General features: G+C 34.5%; 1 protein-coding gene across 1 annotated transcript in view; it reads left to right on the top strand.

Annotated features, from left to right (window-relative positions):
- Positions 1-17,479, top strand: part of LOC118741799 — a 354,618-nt gene that overhangs the window by 280,222 nt on the left and 56,917 nt on the right. Inside the window, exon 6 of the mRNA XM_036473774.1 lies at positions 13,469-13,728. Coding sequence (XP_036329667.1) covers positions 13,469-13,728 — 260 coding nt within the window. The remainder of the gene's footprint in view (positions 1-13,468; positions 13,729-17,479) is intronic.

Genomic DNA, 17,479 nt, shown 5'->3' with positions numbered 1-17,479 from the left:
TAGCTGTTGATCATTTTTGCCTGCTAATCAGCGATCGCATTTGTGCGGCTTTTCTGGCTCTTCAAGTATGCGCCCGTTGCCAAATACATATCTATGCGAGAGGCGTGAGGCGTTGAACGGCGAACTATTTGCTCGGCGACGCAAACATACTGGCGCAAGCAGTGAGCCAAACAAACAGCCACTTTTACCAAATCTAGGTGCTACTCACATCCGGTCGATGATGGACTTGTGCGTGCGTTTTTACTCAACTGAAGCGCTTTCATGTATGCTAAATGTGAAATTTACAGAAGTTGTTTACAGCAACGTTTTTTGTTTCTTTGGACTTGTAAATTTTTTATGGGCTGAAGAAAAAAATTTATGTAAGCAAAAACAACATTTTACGTAGTAAACTTATGTCTATGCTGCCATTATAATTATATTCTCTTAGCGAACGTAGAGTGGAATTTATTATTTTTTAAAGTGATATTACGACTTTGGAAAAGCGAAAATCAACTTTTATTTTGCGTTAAACACGTGCCCAGCAAATAAAATTTGGAAAATAAATATACATACGTACATATATACACTTGCGTGCAACTAATTAACAACGTTGCCAACTAAAAAACAAACAGACCAGTTTTTCAATCTGCCCTCAGAGAATTTTTACGAGTATATAACATTTTAAGTCAATAAATTTATTTATTTTTTAATTATCAAAAAAAAAAACGCCTATACACCTAAACTTAATTTTGGGCCGTAGATTACCGATCTATATACATACGTTTTTCTAGTTCAGGTAATTTTCCCCAAGGTAGTTTCTTTTAAATTTGCATTGTGAATGAAAAAAAGATCCAAACTTTAAGCTTCTCAAGAAAAATCTGACGATATATTTTGCACTATTTCTGTTGCTTGAAAAAATACTTTGCTTTTTCTGTAAATTTTCTTCAAGAAATAAATTTACCAATTTTTTTTCTTGAGAGCTGTAAACTGAGTTAAAGAACCCTTGGAGAGCTTTAAGTAACGTCCGATGCATTCCAGTTTGTCGATAAATTTCGATAACTTGAAACAAATCGATAACTCAATGAATTTTAAAAACACTAAAATCCGATAACTCAGCAAAATTCGATAACTCGCCTTTCGCTAATTTTTGATAAATGTGCGTTTCACGGGCTCGATAAACCTCGTTAACTCAAAATTATGTCTCGATAAAAATCGATAACTCGATAAACTTTGTATAGCTCGGCTAATTTTGAAAGCTCCATATTTTTCTAAAGCTCGTTACACCCTGGTAACACGATAAAATTCGATAAGCAGTGATAACTCGATAAACTTATATAACCTTGAAATTTCGATAAGCCGGTATATCTTAAAAATTCTGAAAACTTTGATTCGATAAATCGACAAATTTCAGTAAATCAATAAATAGCAATAACTCGATAAGTTGAAAGAACTCATCCATAAGTGCGATAACTTAATAAACATGGATAACTCCATAAATTTCAATAACCATAAGCTTCGCTTATTCGACCAACTTTTTGCTTGAGAGCTACATAATATGCTTGAGAGAATGACCTGATCTAGAATACAGAGTCGTATTCTACTACTCAAAATTAATTTTACATGTTACGTCGCTTTTTATGTCATTTTAAAACTTGAAATTTTCCCTACACAGTATTTGGTACCAGGACCATTGTGGTCCAAGAACAGTGGCCCGTGGCCTTAACTTTGAACTTTGCCGTTGAGTTGATTGCCTTTTCCTATCCATAAGTCATGGAAGTTTCCAGAAAGGACCAAAAAGGCCAAATCATTTTTAAATATGAGGGGAGTTTAAGAGGAGGCGAGTGAGCTCAGAGTATTGTTGGACAATCACTACCGCCCAACACCACTGTCCTACCCTTCCCAAAAAACTTTACCACTTCTTCGACTGAATAGTGGGATTCTTTAAATCGCCACGCTAAAGTTCTATAGCTTAAAATTTCTACATGAATAACACATAGACCTAAAAATATACATACATCTCCTCTAGGGTAACATAACAGTGAGTTAGTTTGAATTAAGGTAATATTTCTTTTGGACATATTGCTGTTGTATAAATATGTATCTCGATACAAAGCAATTTATAGCAGTTGAAGTGAAAAAGTGGCAACCAACCACTAAAGAAATTGCTTCTATAATTTTTTGATGTTGCACGGATCAGCGATCAAACTAAGGTACCTCCAATTTTCGGCTGCTACGACTGTAAATTTTCTTCCAACAAAATATTAAATTGCATTATAATATGAGGCCATGAGAACCGGAGAAACCTATCAACAAAAAATATTTTTTGAGTAATATAAGAACGAAGGATCTACCAGTAATAAATACGGTATTTTACTGAAAAGTTCATTGCACCTACGTGATGCTACCTATCATAGTAAAAGAAAACTAAAAGGGCGTACCTCGGGCTATTGCCATTTCGATTAAAGTAAGGCATTTCAAACTGTACCTAATTTTTTTTTTTTAATATCAGTTAAGCTATTCCGACCTCATATCACTCCCAAACTAACCGAATGGCATGATTTTCTCGATGCGTTCTTGAAAACTTATTAGCAATTCTGCAGTGTAAATATTTACGTTTTCACATAACTTTCAAGAAACTTTCGATTCCTAATTTATTAGTGTCGTGTCAATTCCATGCTTCGCATTAAATGCATTTGTGTTCACACCTTTGAAGTAAAATCTTGAATGCCCAACACGTTGCGTTCATGCAGGCGACAAATTCATTGTAAGTTAATTGGCTCGCAATTTATATTAAAATTCAATACTAAATAAAAAATGCAATACAGTAGAAATCAAGTCCAAGGGAACACATTGAAAAGGGGGTTTAATGCAAATTAAACACTGCTGCTGTCGAAAAATTTTATATATGTACATATGTATATGATTTTTTTTTTAAATTCTAAAACATCGCGTTCAGATTCAAACATGACGGATGATGTAATCGCCTTACATAAAAAAATTCATATATATATTTTGTTTGCGTATGCATAGCATATCCAAACGTCGTGCGTCAATCCCAGTTGGAAATGGCTATGTATTCTAGAATGCATCTTTTTTCTCATGGTGAAGTTCTAAAAAACTAGTGCACCCGTTTACGCATGGCAGGGTAATGCAAAGAAGAATGTTTCCGTTCGCCGTCGTTGGGATGCTTGAAAGCATGTGCCTATGTAGGATCTCAAACGTTGGAAGCTGAAACTGAGAGCGCATACAGCCATCAATTCGCTGCCTTTGAAATGCTTCTAGCATGCATCCCATTTCATATTAGTGGGTAGCTACAAGCTAAAAAACGGAGCGCATAAACGATGCCATATTTTTGTTTATGAAAGCACGCTTACGTACAAGCGTTTGCATGAATCTTTGAAATTTCCGACTGGGATGTTAGAGAAAACATAGAAAAATGTTGAACTTATAATTATTGCACTTGTTTCGTTAACTCAATAGATACTATATATGTATGTATGTACATACCTACTATCTACTACATAGTTACGAACATGTGTAAATACTTACTCATGTTGGTGTGGTCTGTTCATCCTTTACATTCTCTGTTGTACAATTACACGTACAATTTATTTTCAATTTTAATTGCTGGGTCATTTTTCATAATGAAAAACCTTGTTGCGCGCCTCATCATTGTGCCACTACTAGCAAATAGCTAAACTAAAACATAGTCCAACGCCAGCATCTCCAGCATCTATGGACGAGACACTCAAATATGTATTTATGTAGCTGAAATCAGCCAACAACAATTAAAACATACACCAGCTGGCAGTCACAACAATCGCAAAAATTTCCACTCCACTTGCGATTTAACGAATTGCGCCACTGTGCACAATTGCTGGCAGACACTTTCAAATTAAGCCACACTGTACATGCACATTACATATACATATATATGTATGTACAAACAGCTGAAAAATCCCTGAGTATTCTAATTTGAGCTGATTTTTTTAATTTGTTGCGATTTCTAAATCCACTTGAGTTCGTTTAAAATGCCACATATTTTTCACTGTGGCATAACATATTCAACTTAGGAATTGCACATTTCTAGTGGCGTCAAAATCAGTTTTCTAACTTAAAGTGAAGTAATAGGGTCACAGTTGTAAAAATGTTTACAGAAAGCTTTTGAAAAATTTGATACCAGGATTGATTAAGTGGAAGATGGTTTACTGCCAAAAACGCACTTTTTTGTTTTCATTAAATCAAAAACTTAAAAGGTATATGGCCTGTGTCATAAATATTTTCTGTTTATTTTGGAACTAACGCAAACAATCGGTTATAACCGTTCGTAAGGCAAAGACACACGGCAGTGTTGATCTGGATCAACTTTTTAATGTAGAATTTTATCCGGAATCAATGACTTAAATCTGCTCAATGAAAGCAGATACTTAGCTAGACCTTAATAAATTGTGGGCAACATGAGTTTTTTTCACATGCAATCCATCGATACCTTCCAGTCTTTTCTAAACGCAATGACCGTCCAAGTTCTTCGTGGTGACTTCGACAGCCGAAGATTGACCGAGGAATATCCGAGGGTCTACTCTGTATAGAGATTCAAAAAATAAATCAGTAGTAAATTAGTCGGATTCGAATACTATTAATTTGTATTAGTCCGTGTTGTCTTTCGAATCGCAATAAAGAGCAGATCCCGTGGTCTGAGCCCTTTCAAGCCAAATGGTCAGAGATCTCGTTATCAGGCACTACCGTGTGACGTGGCTCCCAGCGACTTGCATTGCCGAACTGCTTGTAGAGTGTAGCCTAGTTGTCAGTATAGTGCATAAACTTCTTCCTCTCCACTAATTTTCCACCACGAAGACCGTGTTCTGAAGAAACAATCCACCACCACACTTTCCCGGTGTTTCTCTTAACTGATCACTGATCACACTTCTTAGGTTTTACTATCATTTCTTTCACTTTCAGTTTATGCCTAAAGCTATTACCTGGGGGACACTTCAGAAAATTGTGATATTCAAACTCAGATGATCAGGCTCTGATACCGTTGGTGTTGTTCTCGCACAGGATGTTTCAGAAGAATTGGAAATTGTGGCATATACAACATTCGGAGTTCTAACGAGGTCTTCCGTTAACCCTGTTTTGAGACTAGTGCTCGTTTTGAGTACACCTCCACCTCAGCAGACTTGGTGCTGAAACAAGCGACAGAGTTCCTTTTGGAGTTACTTTGAGAATTAAGGCGAAACTATTGAGAGGGCGAAGTGTACATACATATATAAGATTTATCACATTTAAAGTAAATTTTTTTTTATATTTGCAATTTATAAAAGAATGAAATATTTTCGCCACCTGGTAGCTACCACTAAACATTTGCTTAAAATTAAATTTTCGTTGTTATTAAATAGTTCTACGTACTATGGTAAAGGTGTTCCCGTACAAAATTTATATGTTGATATTTTTACGACCATCCTAATATATGCACATACATTCGTAGATAATCTAATGCCATTAAAACTAAACTTTTGAAAGTTGTTGTTTGTAACCGTAGATAGATCTCATTTTTGAAGAAGTTGAATTCACGCCCGTTATTAGCTGGGATTCACAGCTTCTTCCCAACGAGGGTTTTTTGTGCTCATCGGCGAAAAGCAAAGTCTTCAACGTTAATTCAGAAGTTATTTACAAATGAATGTAAATTAAATAATAAAAAATGTTTGCATTTCAATTCGAAATTTTCGTTTTAATATTAAGAGTCATTAAGTTACGAATGCGTTATAAAGAAAAAAAATATGTATTGGGATTTAAAAGTTCACTGACACTGATACTAAACTAGATATTATGTACATATGTACATACTTATATCCATTTTAAATATTTATTTTTAATAACTCGTTTAACACAACTTTAAATATGGAAATAAATATTTGACAGTCGAGTGATTTTAATAAGCTTACTTTTAAATTATGGCATGTTCACATTTCTACGCCTCTCCAATGGCTTGCAGCCAACACCTGATTTAGCAAATAAATTTGATTTGGCTAAGCTAATTGCCAGTAAAACTATATATTGGTATATACATAAGTATATATATCTTTGTATGTACATACATATATAAATATTTGTATAAAAATGCGTATTGCAGTTAGTGGTCATACATAGAGGTATCTTGCAACCTTGCAACAAACCATTTACGATCGCAATCACGCCTGCATTCACATGCGTCAAATGCCATAAAAGAACTATGGAATTTCGTTGTGAAGCCAGTGCGCACAACTTGAGTGTACATTAAGGTGGGCAAAAAAAATAATAATAATTAAAACCTTACAAAACATTGTGGAACAATGCTATTTTTACGCAATTTTTCGTACAACAATATCCGATATTTTTATTGAAAACAGACCTCATTTAGTGGCGGCTTAAAGCTTAGGTGTATGTTCACATTAATTTACAAAAATTAATTTCTAGTTAATGAGCGCTACTTTTGATGCTCCTCGAAACAGTTGTCTCTGCCTTTCATCCTTGGTAAGCGTTTAGTTATATTTTTGAATCAAAGAAAAGTCCCCTTCAACACATGTTCTTTCAGTAACAAATGCGTTCAAACTCAAAACTAGGTACAACCATAAGTGTCGAGAAAAAGTAGATAATTTGAATGCTGTTTTGTTTTTAAAGTTACCCGCTCATAAAAGAAAGCTAAGCCGACCAAGTGTTCGGAAAGAAACCAAAGATGTATAGAAAAAGCGGTAACAGATGTTTATCCAATATCAATTTTTGGATAAGTTCTTAAAAGGCGTGGAAGTTGGATGTCCCTCTATGTCCCAATGGGACACTCGTTCCCGTATTTAGCATACACAAGGCTAACAAAAAAAGACATATTTCTAAACTTTTCCTATTTTTCTACAATTAGCTGAAACTGATGTTTAAAAATGTTTTTTTTTAAGCAATATAACGATTTGCATAACCATCTAGCATTAGGACAAGATCCAATAGGTGAAATGGTTTTTTTTAACAGATTCTCCACCTGTAAACAAAAGTGATATATGTAAATTTCATCATAAACATCCCTATGCTCTTGTTTTTATAATGCGTTTAGTAAATATTCTAACATTTCTTGTCCCGATTAGTTCATGGTGACGTCCTGTAACAGGTCAACAACATCAGGTCTGGCAACATACGAAGACTTATCAAGTGATGACCTTTGACGCATTTGAGCCACCAGTAAATCCGAATATATTAAGCTGAAACTTTCATTGTAGCTCGCTGTAATAAGGTCCAATGAATTGCGAGTTTGGGTGAAAATCTTTTTTCCAATACAATTTTGGACCACCTTAATGGGCGTGCAGTTTGCAAGTGCGTCTACGCATATTTCTACATATACATACATAGGTATTCATATAAGTGCGTAGGTATGTATGCACGTATCCAAACGCGTGTGGCATTTTTGCACAGCTTGTACGTTAGCACTGCACCATGCCAAAAATGTCTTGATATCACGTGCTTCACGACGCGCCTGCGCAATGCAAACCACAATTTATTTGCTGAATATTTTTTATGTTTAAGTCCGCTGTTGTTGATTTAATTCACTGCTACGTTACGTTGTCACAACAGGAGTTGTTGTACAGGTTTATGAGGGGTTGAGCTTTTTTTATATTTTTCGAAGATCTATTATATTCGCGTAAAATATTTTTATGTTAGTTTAATTGCTGTTGTAATGCTGCGTTGCAAGTTTTTAAATATACTCACATACATACTGCATATCTACTTAGGTATGTACATATGTATATACATTAGGGGGGTTCAAAAGTTCATGTGGAAAAAATAAAGTCTGAATTTAAATGCTCTCATCCCCATAGGATTTTTTTATAACGGAAAAATATACTCCCGTTTTTTCGAAACAAAAAAATTATTGGAAGTGGCGCACTCAAAGTTCTTCATGTATTGTATATGGGAAAATTTTTTTTCGTGGAAATGGTATGAAATTTTTTTTTTAGTGGGCTAATAAAAATGTCGGCCACTGTGGGGTAGTGGAAAGCAGTGCGCGCTTCCACTCCTCAGCGCCTGGGGTTCAAGCCTGGACCATGACAAACAACTTCTAATAAAAATACAATCGCCGTTCGAAGTCGGCGTACGCTTTGTGTTGACATCATCAAGGCGCACGCCGCAAATCTGAGGAGAAGCTCGGCCAAACACTTACATATGTGTAAGCGCCAATCTATTATTATTACTATAAAAATAGTTAGTATTAAAAAATGGTTAAGGAAATCATTTCGAGAAGTCTTCTAAAGAGACACAAAGTTTTCCGATCGAAAAATATTGATTTTTAAGAACTCTACGAAAAATCTTTTTTTGTTTTTTGAAGTACATGGAAAGCTTTGAGTGAGTTCTAAATATTTTTTTATTAAAAAAAACAGGGGTATAAATTTTCTGTATGTAATCATCCTAGGGGGTGAGAGCATTCAAATTCCGACTTTGCATTTTTTTTTGTACCACCCTAATATACATATATTCATACATACATAGGTATGTGTATCCATTATAGTTACTGGGAAAATTTGTATCCACATAGGTAGATATGTATGTATGTTTCAATGGAAAAGCGAAAGGGTTATGATTTGCGATTGTTGATGCAGGCAGATTTTGTTTCTATATAGTACCTGGCATAACAAACTGTGCTTGGTCTATGTTGCAAAGCGCTTGTCTATTAAACGAGTATATACTTAACTACGAGTAATGTGCATTTGCTACACTGCATCGACCATTTGCGCATTCGACACTGGAAAACCCTAAGATTCTTCAGAGATTTCGGTATGAATGAAATCCATTAGAAATTTCCATATCTATTGTGCCGCGAATGCGCCATACGAATTCCCGCATCTCTTGGAAATTCTGCGAAGTCTATTTATTTTGCCACTTACAGCTGGTTGGGAATTTCAGGCAACCAGCTCGTTTTGTTTTTAATTTGCGCGATCGTTGAGGTATTTAGCTGGATATTTCACTACCTATTTTTATTATTATTTTAAATACCAAAGCATCTTCTGCAATCAGCGAGATTTTATGTGAACGGTGCATTTAATAATATGTTTTCGTCGTCTTCTTATACATATGTCTTGTCGATTTCAGCTGGAAGCAGAAGCTTGGCGAATTGCTCCTCTTCTTTTGCGAAGTTACATTGGTTTTTCGTACCAAGTGTTTACAGGCCCGTACTACACGAGCGCCGTCCACCCATGAATGGGTGACGAGTGCGAGAATATTTTCGCCGAGGCGACCTGTCCAAGCCAGCGCAATCGTTCTATTTTAATGGTTTTAACTATTTCCATGTCGTTAAAAGCGCTTACAGTTTGTTATTCCATTATCTTCGGTGCCGCCCACTCGGACGGGATCATAGATATTGCATAGGATAGTTCTCTCGAAAGCTTCCAAAGCCGTCTCATCTATGTTTGACATCGACCACGTTTCTGCGCCATACATATACGTAAAACGGCGGGCATGATGAGATATTTGTAGTGCGTGATATTTGTTCGCCGATAGAGGTATCTGCTTTTCAATTGCCTACCGAGCCCAAATATATATATTTTGGCAAGTGTTATCTATCGCAGTTTATTCTCTTGGCTGATATAGATGTGATATTTATCGCCATATTGGGTCCGTCATTTTGAATTTTTTTAAACCTGACCTCAGTTTTAAGCGATCCATACCATTGACCGCCATACTGGATTCGCTTTCCGTTCATCGCTATGTTTGGCACGTTTCCGGTCGTTATTTAAGCATCATACAAAAAAAATGTTCGTACAAAAGCTGTAGAGAATGGCATTTAAATATGCTACGTATTTTTAACCGTGACAATGTAAAAAATTTTCGCAGTTTTTGCCAATTATTCACAACAAAAAATACTTTTTTTAAGCTTCTGTATAAAAAATGTGGGAAATTAAATTCTCTACAAATTTGTATTCAAGCATTTTTTACGAAAAATGCTAAATAAGATTGCAAATCACAAAAAAAAAATAAAATCCAAGATGGTGGAATGTTGATTTATGAAATTTAGGGGAAATACTGTGCATTAGGGTGGTCCAAAAATCCATGTGGGGAAAAAGTAAAGTCGGAATTTGTATGATCTCACCCATTAAGATTGTTCTATACCAAAAGAAATATACCCCTGTTTCTTGTTTTGAAATTAAAAAGTAAAAAACAAATTAAAAAGGAAAAAACAACTTTTCGTAGAAATGGTATGGAATTATTGAAAATCAATATTTTTCGATCGGAAAACTCTGTTACTCTTCTGGAGATTCCCAATAATAATAACCAATTATTCATTTGACAATTTTTTCAATTTAACTATATTTTATAGCGCCGTCAAAACTCCCAGAAAATGCAATAGTGGGATAAATAAAGAATCTTTAGTATTAAAAAATGGTTAAAAAAATCAATGGGTATTGTTATCGGAATTCTCCTGAAGACAACCAGAGTTGTCCGATCGAAAAGTATTGATTTTCAAGAATTCCATACCATTTCTACGAAAAGTAGGTTTTTCTTTATATAAAATACATGGACAAGTTTGGGTGACCTCTAAAAATTTTTTGATTTCAAAATAAAAATAGGGGCATATTTTTGTCGGCATATTCCGACTTTCTTTTTTTACCACCCTACTGTGCATCCATTATCTACATGTCAAATAGAAGTAAACTGAACTGAAGTGATAAAAGTTTGAGGAATTTAATGACTATTTTTTTAACGTAATAACAAAAATATTTTTTAATGCTCAAGTTTGCCATAACAGTTTTTGCCATTTAATGCCTAATGGAAGGAAATACAGCTTAAGACTACAGACTAAAAACTTAAATATCAAAATAAGTATATAAAAAAATATATTGTGTAATTAATCACTTCTCAACTTTGTGAAAATACCCTAAAGGAGAAATGCATTTAGCAAAGTGGTTTTGATATTTTGCTTCTTGAAGCCAAAAAAAAATAGCGATACAATGTCTACGCAAAAGTTCACAAACCTACGTCTTAACCAGGAAGAAAATTTATTAATTAAGATTTAGTAATTTGATTTCTTTTTTATTAACTTTTAAACAGCGAGCAGAGCGCTTTAGACAACTTGTTTATTGTAAAACTATTCAAGTGACTATATATTTACAATACCATTTTCTTCAATTCATTGCCCTCTCTCTTAGGTGGTTTAAATAACATTTTGCTTAAGTTGATGTTGTAATGTTGCTGATGGCCATGTATGACACTATCCATAATTTTATGGTAATTGTGAAATTACATTTTTGTTTAATTTTGTTGGACTTAAGTTGACCAACTTGGCTATCGCCAATTAAAGCCTGTCTTGATCGCTTATCACCCATACATATTTATGTATGTGCATACATATGTATCTCTGCAGGTTTGAATGTATGTACATATGTATGTAGGCCTGTCTGTTATTTTTTTTTAATTGCTAAGTAAACTAAGCTGTCAAATATTTTTCGAAATTGCAATTTACCTTCCGTTGTACAAAACATGTTAATACTGTTTCCTTATTTTCTATTAACTATGCCTTTGATTTTCAAATCGCCAATCCACCCCCCGCCCCCTTTGTTTGAACTCGCTTGAGTTGATATTTATAGAGTGTCTTTAATGCACTTGGATACAATTATTTACATACAATGTCAATCGGAAATATTTAGGCAGCATTTCCCATTGCTTCTTTCTTACAGACGAGTAAAAATCTTGTTACTAGATATGGACATATGAGACGTTTATTTCGAAAGTGGCAAAAGTCCCTTTGTTTTTAAATCGAGATATGTAAAGGTTTTGCGTTTTAACACGTTTAAAAATATTGATGCTAACTCTTAAGGTAAAGGGACTTATGCCACTTTAAAAAAAAAATAGTTTTGAAAAATTACTGACCTCTTTCAATTTTTTCCGATGTATTTTACTGAAGTGATGTATAAAATTACTGAATAAGTTACATATATAATAATAATAATTTATACCATGTATTTAATAGAAAGGTGTATTCAATTAAATTATAACACCAGCAACAAAAACATAGAAAAATTAAAAACACAGTCAACACACACGAAACTGGGGGCTAAATATAATAAAACGGCATTTTTTTTTTAAATATCTTCGGAATTTCAAACACATGATTAGTTCCAAAACTTATTAAAAAATTCAATGCAATCTAAAATACAAATATGGAAACCAAATGAATAAGAAACTTCTGAAGAATTTAAAATAATTAAAATTTGTTGGATCACAAAGACGAGTAGGTATTTATTTTAAGCTAATAAACTTAGAAATTCGAGGAAGGGATCGTAAGTATGTATGTTTATTAGTCCTTAACATAATTTTTTTCAAAAATAATCATTACAAAATTTCAAAGATATTCAAGGATAATATTTAGAAAGGATATTATCAACACCTGCTCGTCCTTATGCATCAAAAAATTTAATCTGCTTACCCATACTGTTTTTCTACATTGGAGAAATTTTTTTTTTGATGATTTTGCGAATATATTGATTTTTTGTGTATAAATTGACTGCTGCATGGTGTTATGAAACGATAAAACGAATCGATAACAGAACCGATAGTTAGGTCGATAACAATATTGATCACCATATTTGCAATTTACACATACATAATATGTACATATATTATGTATAGTTCATACATAGATAACTAAAGCAATGTCGATAATGGTAAAAGTTATCGAAACCAAACTGATAAAGACAAACAGTATCGACAACAATTATGCTTTGATTCGAAAGCCCCAAGTCTCCACGTTTAGGTGGCGTTGGGGTTTAGATTCGTCACCAACAACGTCCGATGGAAACTTTCAACAAGGCGCGGCTAGGTCCTAGAAAGGCCAATATTTTTTTCTACACTGAGAAAAATAAAATAAACCATATCGTCTTTCTTTCAAACAAAAGCTGAATGATGATTTTGCTGAAAAAAAAGCTGAAAATGATTTTGCGCCAAACAAGTTTTTTTTTACATTGAACAGACTTACTTTTGGAGATTTTTTCATTTGAACACGATTTCGCTGTGCACTTCACAGATGCTTTATCGTAATTAAGAAAACCCAAAAATAAAATGTTAAAATTATATGTTCCGCTCACTGAGGTGTGAACTTGGACACTCAAGTAAGTGTGCTTTCAAACGCGACTGATACATTTTGTTTGTATTTGCTATTTATAAAGTGGCGTTGTTTGGAAATTTTTTATTGGGCCGCACTCATTCTCTATAAAAAATTCTAGACAACACCTTGCTGTGATCGATCAAACAAACTTATGTTTACTAATATTTGATTAAACATTTTAAATTGCAAACCACTAAACTTCAAAAATCACAATTGCCACATGCATACACATACATATCTATTTTATATTTTACATGCGTTTTAATTGACTTTTTTAAGTATTTTGTGTAATAAAAGCGTTCTTTGTTATCAAATACTTAAATTCGCATTAATTTTCGCTGCCATTAAACTTGTTCTATGTTTTCTTTTTTGCAGATCAAAATCGTGGTATTGGCAGTGCGTCTAGCAAAAATGCCAAACACACAGATACGCCAACGGAATTGCATGAAATCAACCACAATAACAATAACAGCATCACAACCACAACAATTACAAATGGTACAACAACAACCGCAACAACGCGCACAAATTCACAAACCCCATCGCCAATCTTAGGACACCATGGCAAGAAGACGACAACGGCGGCGACAGCTGCCGCCACCAATGCTACGGTGGGTGGAACGTTGCTGGAAAAGGTGAGTAGAAAGGTGATTCTTAGGAAAATTATCCATTATCCATGGCTTCTTACAATGTTCCTTTTCTGCACATAGAAAACACAATCGAAGCTGCTGGCGACCCGTGGAAAAACGCTGCTACAAAAATCACATCAGCAACAACGCTCCGCGGAGGATGCACCTGCTGCTGCGAATGGCGGAGTTGCCGAGCGGCTAGACGCTATTGAACTGCAGCGGTTGAAATATCTGAATCGCCATTCATGTAATGGTCGACTGGACTATGAGGCTATTGAACGGCACCTGGAACAGACGGAATTGCAGGAAGAGCAGCGAAACAAAAGCATTGAAGCGCTGGGCGTGTTGCTGCAGTATGCGGTGTTTGATGTAAGTACGCGATGATAGTACATACGGCGTACATATGTATGTATGTGTGTGTGGGTTGGTATTTTTGGTAAACTCAAAGAAAAACCAAACAAAACTACTATTAAATACGTATTTGTACGTCTGTGTGTAAGTAAGCGAATGTCCTTTGAAAAGTTCGCGTTAATTTACTACTTCGAAAGGTAATTTTTTCGCTTTAAAAGAACAATGTTATTTACGACTAGTCTAACACACATAAATCAAGGTTCGGTGACAAAAGCACGTTTCAGACGGACAAATATGCAGACGTGCATTAAAACATGAAAATTCAGGAATATTCGCGCATCACGAATTTTCAAGATTCACAGCTGAATGCATTGCAGTGCAGGTACAAACGAAGGTAGTTAATTATTTTTGCCTGTATGCAAAAAAAAAAAGTAAGACAGAGGTAATTTTGTGACGTTCGATGGATGGCCAGATGGCTGGCGCCAGACAAAATTAATGCAAATTAAAGCAGTTTTGCAGACTATATTAGTTAGAATGGTAGAATAATTATTTGGCTAAATAGCTGGAATATCTGTGAGTATCTTAATGGTTTTTCCACAAATCATGCCACAGCATAATGAGTTAGCATACATAAATTTGTATGTACATATGTAGGTACGTACGTACATACATGCATACATGTTTCAATTATTGCTAATGAACGAGCAGTATTTCAAAGCGAGTTTCAGGCTAACGTTAATCTGGAATCTGTAACTGAGCTTTAAGTGTAGTGTCATATATGAACGAGTCGAGCAAATGAAAGGTTAGAAGGCAAACCTACGTTGCTAGCAGTAACTTGCTACACTACACATATGTACATAAATCAGCAACAAAACCGATTACTGCCTGCTAAAGCTCGCCTTCAACAAAAATTGTTGAGACTCAAGTAGTTCGGGATCTGAAGACTATTTATATCTATGTATGTACATTGACGGATCCAACACAAAGTTATCAACGGCGTCTGTGTTGAGGCATTTGACATGCCAAGCAACCGTATCATTGTAAAGGCTGGTACATATGCGGCTCTCAAGAAAACGGCCAAGAAAAAAAATGCCATTATTTCGTGTGTGTGTGTCCGAGAAATTTTGTCATCTGATACTTCACAGCCTGTTGCCTTTCCTCAAGAAATAATGGAACGGGCATATATTTCTGTTGCAAACATGGGTTGCCTTGTGCTCTTTTTCTCGCTTTAAAAAAACTTTAGAAACCCCTAGTAGAAGACGTAGCGAATTTCTTAAGACCGGCGTCATTTTATAGGTATGGAGTTTTTACTTTTCTTGAGAGCTGCATACTGGCCATAATGTCTTTCCGGTCGAAGTAGCGACGATGTGTACAAGAAGCACTACCTATGGATATAACAAAAAAGATTAAGAAATTTACACCAAATTAAACCAGCTGCCTTAGAGGCACTTGATGCCATCCTAATTAAATCCCGGCTGGAATTGGTTAAAGCTCAAACAGACGGCAGCGTTAATCCGGATTAACATAATCTGCGGCAGCGTTAATCCGGATTAACGCTGCCGTCTGTTTGAGCTTTTAGATAGTCTCCTGATCAGCACGTTAAACCATGGAAAAAAAATTTCAGAAAAAAATATCATAATTAGGGCTGCCAAAAATATATATAAATTAACCAAATATGCCCTTAAATATGCTAAATCATTGGACTTTTATTTAATTTTTTTTATGCACTCATTTCGGAAATAGAGTATAAAATTACATGCTTATTAAATAACACCGGCCAACAGAATTAAAAAAAAATGTTTACGGCACGGAAAGTGAACCCTGCTTCTTGTATGATTTTTTCCGTAGAGTCAGAATCTGAAATTAGAAATATTAGATTGGCTCCAGTTCTTGTGATATTTTGACTAAGTGGCAAAATACTAATTTTTGGCATTTGCTAGACTTCTACAATGGACTAACGGGTACTGGTAGAATATTTTGAATAAGAAGTAAATAAAGCTAAACATTGCTCTTTTAGCACAAGAGGTAATGATTTGACTTTTATAAACATGAGTTAAAAAAACTAAGTTAAAACAAATATACTTACACAGCGAGTAGTTATAACAAGACATTTTCTTAGTTATTTAAAAAATTTTTAAGTAGAATTATGCGGAAATATTTGACCTTTTGCTTAAATGTGCATTTTAAAAACCTTTTCAAAAATAAATACTACCATAAAGTCTTTTATTCTTCGGGATAAAAGAACAGGGTTAAAGCTTTATTAAAAATATTCCATAATGCACTGTGTTTAGAATATATCGGTTCAAAGTATGCTAATAAGTAACTCGTTTTTTTTTTTGACACCTTTAAGTCAAAATATCTCAAAAACTACAGCCAATCTGAAATTTCTAAGGTCAGAATCTGATATTGCGAACAAAAATTTATAGAATCAGCTGTTATTGACTCTGCCGCAAAATTTTTGTGGCCAGTCTTATCAATCGAAAAATACCATATAAAGTTATTGAATAATTCTAAAAAACTACTTTCCCTATCTGTAAACTTAAATAGTTGGATAACATTTAAATAAACTTATTCTGCGAGGGAGTACTTTGACAGATAATCGCTCCTAGTTACGAAGATAGTTAACAACAGCGTGCAACAAAAACCAAAAAATTTCAAAACACACGAAACAATCAATTGACTCATAAAAATATTGGCCAAATTAATTTTTTTCTCTCTGATGTAAGGATTTTTTAAAAGAACTTTGAAATTTCAAAGATACGATTAATTTAAAAAGTTGTTAAAAAAGTTAGTGCAATTCTATATTGGACAGTATCGGTACCATTGTAGGCGGCCGCTGTGGGTTAGAAGTGCGCAGAACCATTCTGCTGGGCCCGGGCCCATTTTCCGAAAAACATCAAAAAAAAAGGCAACCCTGCGAATGTATTTCTGCCTTGAAAATAATACGGTATTCACATGAGGCGATTTTACAGGCAACTTTTAGTTGAAATCGAAAATCGCCTGGTGTGAACGGCCTTTTAACTAATCACTTCCAATGAAGTTCGGGGGCAGCCAATACAAGCAACCAAAATAGCAACTAAGCCTGCACCTCGTCCTAATAACTATTTGGCTATGGAAATAAAGGATTCAGTTTACTATCTGTCAAAAATAAAATGACTTAGACAGTTTTGAACTTCAAATGATCCTACATATTTTATTCGCATAATTCCATTTCTACAGTCAATGGAAACATCCACTTTCACACATTAAACTGATTTTTATCTAGATTTCCATACATATGTATATACATGTCTTTCGGTAAATATCATTTACATATCTGGGATACACCGATAGCGATAAGTCTTTACATACATACTACGCAAAAATAAAAATCTTTCTGCAGCAGAGGAAAAACTTTTCCTTTTTT

This window comes from Rhagoletis pomonella, unplaced genomic scaffold, assembly GCF_013731165.1.
Source record: "Rhagoletis pomonella isolate Grant_MI unplaced genomic scaffold, Rhpom_1.0 Rhpom_scaffold_00006, whole genome shotgun sequence".
In the NCBI taxonomy this organism is placed as follows: domain Eukaryota; kingdom Metazoa; phylum Arthropoda; class Insecta; order Diptera; family Tephritidae; genus Rhagoletis; species Rhagoletis pomonella.
Note: the sequence above shows the minus strand (reverse complement) of the source record. Positions and strands in the feature narration are given on the sequence as shown.